Genomic DNA, 4149 nt, shown 5'->3' with positions numbered 1-4149 from the left:
TATTCACGGACAGTAGGGGATTTTCTAACTCTGGCCTCCAGTGCCCTGGATTCTTCATCGGCTTCTTTGGGAATAAGAGTGGAAGTTTTGGAATTTGCCACTTACTTATTAAGTGACCTCAAGCAAATCATTTAACCTTTCTAGACCTCAGTTTTGAAATTGAAAAACATTATTTTGAAATAATATCCACCTTCCAAAACAATTGTTAAGATTAAGATACAAAAAAAAAAATGAGAGAAAGTTTAATCTAGTGCCTGGTACATAGTAGATCCACAAGAAACTGTAAATCTCTTCATTACTGATAATTACAAAACACCGTACTGGTCTTCTGCCTATAGTTTCTCCCATTCAAGTCCACACTGCCAGGATGATCACTGCTAAACCCTTTTTTCATCATGTTATTATGTTCAAATATAACAGTTCGCAATCTCATCTAGATCAAATCTATAGTCTCTGGTTCTGGAAAATCCTGAGAGCAAAAAAGATCAACCAACTAGGTTCTCTACGTTTTTCCTAACATTATCTTTTGATTCCGATCTAAGTACTTCTTCTGTCATATCTTAGTGCCTATATCTTACTTGTTCCCAGCTCTAACTTTCCTCACTCTGCCCCTTACCCCCAATCTGGACTGTCTTCTCTCAGATAACCCAGATCTATTACTTCCTTTGGGACAGAGTACTCTAACTCACAGCTTCCTAACCAGAATGCATGTGCCTTAAATGGGTTAGAGGTATGAATCCCCCTGCCTTCCTGGCAGCCAGTCTTTTGGCTGTGGGCAGTTAATGTCAATGAGCAACATAATTACTTTTTTTTTCTTTTAATGTATGTATGTCATGATGTGAGCAGTGCCCTATCCTCACCTTACACAAATCCACTTCTTTACTCATCACTGTAATGGCATAATTTTTGACTACCTACTCTGTTGGGTAGGTGACAGTAAGATATGGGTATGAAAGAATATAGAATTATGAGTTTTTGGGTCTATTCTAACCCTGTAGCCTCAGGCAAGTCACAATTGTTCTAACACTCACTGTCTTCAGGCATAAAATGTATACATATATGTGAACTTCTCAAGTTAGTGGGGCCCAAAATCTACAATGAGCATATAAAAATTTGAACTTCTAGGTACCGGTTATTATTATTATTATTAATAAATGTTCCTTGAGCTAACTGGGTTACAATATGAACCTATAGGCTGAAAAGAATTCAAACTGAAGTTTTGAAGTTTTTTATGCCCCCTCCAAACTATGATTTTCTATTTGTACAACTCCACTTTTAAGAGGTCCACAGCTACTGTGAAAATACATTACCAGGAAACTGATATGGGTAGTTTGGGCATCAACAGCTAATTTTTCCAACACTCTACCTAAGTATGAAGAAATCTTCTAAGACTGTGTGATTTACTATTATGCATCATCTTTCCAAGTCTGAAAACGTTCCAAACTTCCACCATAGTTTTTAATTTACCCTCAAGATTTACATCGGATCTATGAACGTCTGATTACCTATTTACAATCCCTAAATCCTCCCTGTGAGATTCTTCCAGTGAAAATTTCCCAGAGGGCATTTTTACGAAAGCGATAATAAATAACATCATTTTGACCTGGAGGCCCTTAAAATGGCAAGGAGTCAAAAAGTAATGTGTGGGGTTTACCACCTCCTAATCTATAACATCCTGGAGCCTCAATTACCAAGCAGCCAGGAGAGTGGCTGGCTGGAAAGACAAGACTCTCTGGAAGAATCAATAAATGAAGAATGAGAGTGACCACAGGGGGTCCAAAGAAGTCTACAAAGAGAATGTGTCACTTAGATACATTGTCACCATACCATGAAATTTCCTACTCTTCCCAGGTCACCTCCTGCCATCCACAGCCTCCTCTGCTTCCTTCTCTCATATGAACCTTATGCTCCAGCCAGATGGAGTGTGCCATGTTCTTCCATAATTCTTTGCCTTGGCTCACTGTCCTTTTGCCTCTCAACACCCTTCCTTTCTCTTCACCTGGCCAACTCCTAGAATTCTTTCAAGACTCGCTAGATTGCAAGTTCCCTGACAGTAGATATGAAGTTTTGCTAGAGCTGTATCTCCAGTGTCTAGGAAAGTAGGAATAAAAAAAAAGTGGACGAATGGAAGCTCAAAGCAGCTCAAAACATCAGTCTGAGCAGCACAGCAGCTCTGCCTCACTCCTCCCCAACACACACACACACACACACTTGGTGGACTGCCCCTTTTTAATGTTCCCATGATAGCCTGTGATTAGTTCTATCATATCATTTTTCTCATGTACTGTAATTATCTTGAATTCAGTGAGGGCAGGGATGGTTAAATGATGTAATCCTTTATCCCGGAACTTTGCACAGTGCTTGAGACACAGTGGGGGGCTCTATAAATGTTTGTTGAATGAACAACTGGATTTACATGCTTGTGCAGCCGGAGGATACAGGAGCCTTCCTCCGAGCATCCTCAGCATCTCCGCGCTCCTCGCGCGCGCCCTGCCCCGGTTTCCTCCTCCAATGAGGCTGCCGCCGAGCCCGCCTTCGCAACTCCCTACAGACACGGCCCCGGCCCCGGCCCGCTCTGGCCAATTAAAGTCCAACCGCTCCCGCCGCTCCTTCGGCGGACCCAGGGCCCCTCACGAGCTCCGTCCCAACTGTGTGTTGGCTGACCACAGAGCCGCGGCCAGCAGGCTGGTCCCGCCGGCCGTGCTCCCGCCCGCCTGGGCGCCCTTAAAGCCGCCCTTCGTGCCAGCCCCCATCATCCACACCTCCGCCGAGGGGCGACCTCCGAGCCCGGCCTCGGCGCCCCCACCCGCCGCCCCCGGACTCGGGCCGCCCCTCCCTCCGGCCCGGGCCCGCGGTGTGCAGCCCAGGCCAGTGCCCGGGTGCCCGGGGCGCGGGTCCACGATCCCGCGGCCTCCGCCGCCGTCTTCGGCCCTCGGTCCCCAGACCCCAGCGTGTCGCCTGGTTCCCGGGGCGGCGCAGCGGGGACCCGCGGCGCAGAGCGCACTGACCTGGAAGTGCAGCGCCATCTTCCCGGGAGGCGGCGCCGGCCCGCGGCCCCGAGAGCCCGAGGGGAGGGAGCGGAGGCGGGCGGCGAGGAAGCCCCAGCCGCCCGCGGGGTCCCTGCGCCGCTCGCTCGCTCGCCAGCCGCCCGAGCGGCGCGGCCCCCGCGTTCGTAGCGCTGGACGGGGCGGGGCCTGACGTGAGGGGCGGGGCGAAGGGGGTGGCGAGCGCGGGGCGGGTCCAAAGGGGCGGGGCCTGGGAACCAAGACTCCCAACTGTCCCCTGCACTCGTTTCAACCGCTGTTATCTCAGGTGAGTCGTGACCTCAAGCCTCCGTCCTTTCACACAACCACCGGAACCCAACTGTCATCCGTGACCCCCGACCCTTACATCTCTCAAAGACTCTTGACCCCTGACCCCTACAACCCAGCTATTGCCCAGGGCTTCTGACTTCCACATCTCCACAAGTTTTCATGTCCCCTAACGCCCACTTACCGTGACACCATGAGCCAGCCGTAACCTTAGACTCCCACATGCCAACGGCTGTCCTCGACCCCTGACTCCCAAAGTCACCCTTTGTTTTCCTATTTATTTTGATTAAAATTAAACTTGACAGTGTCTACATGGTGTTAAGCTGCAAAATTCTAGCTCACCTCTTGTCTGTATTTCATTTCATATGAACTTATATTTCAAACCAAATTATTTCATTGGAATGAGTATTTGAGCAGAAGTGGGTCAAAAGTCACTCCTCTCTGATGCTCTTCATTTGTTCTTTAAGTTTGACACCTCCAGTTGGGGTCATTGTACTTTAGTGTGAAAATTTCCTTCAATACTTCTTATAGTTCAGGTCTACTAGAAGCAAATTCGCTCAGCTTTTCTTAACATACAAACATCTATTTTACCTACAGTTTTTTAAAGGATAGTTTTGCTGGGTATAGAATTCCATTTTGGCTTAAAAAATTATTTTGCCAGCATTTAAAAATGTGTTCCCCTCGGTTTCCAGTTCCCACTGTTTCTATTGAGAAGTTAGCCATGAGTCTGATTGTTGCTGCTTTGAAGGTGTTATGTCTTCTTTTCTCACCCACTTGATGCTTTACAATTTTTCTTTCTTTTTGGTCTTTAGAAGTTTGAGCGTGATGTAATTGTGTG

General features: G+C 47.5%; 1 protein-coding gene across 1 annotated transcript in view; it reads right to left on the bottom strand.

Moving 5' to 3' along the window:
• Window positions 1–3178, bottom strand: part of RANBP17 (RAN binding protein 17) — a 264866-nt gene extending 261688 nt beyond the window's left edge. The window contains exon 1 of the mRNA XM_023537142.1: window positions 3009–3178. Coding sequence (XP_023392910.1) covers window positions 3009–3026 — 18 coding nt within the window. The 5' untranslated portion in view covers window positions 3027–3178. The remainder of the gene's footprint in view (window positions 1–3008) is intronic.
• Between the last annotated feature and the right edge of the window lie 971 nt (window positions 3179–4149).

This window comes from Pteropus vampyrus, unplaced genomic scaffold (genome assembly GCF_000151845.1).
Source record: "Pteropus vampyrus isolate Shadow unplaced genomic scaffold, Pvam_2.0 Scaffold179, whole genome shotgun sequence".
NCBI classification, from domain to species: Eukaryota; Metazoa; Chordata; class Mammalia; order Chiroptera; family Pteropodidae; genus Pteropus; species Pteropus vampyrus.
This window is presented reverse-complemented; position numbering and strand designations above follow the sequence as displayed.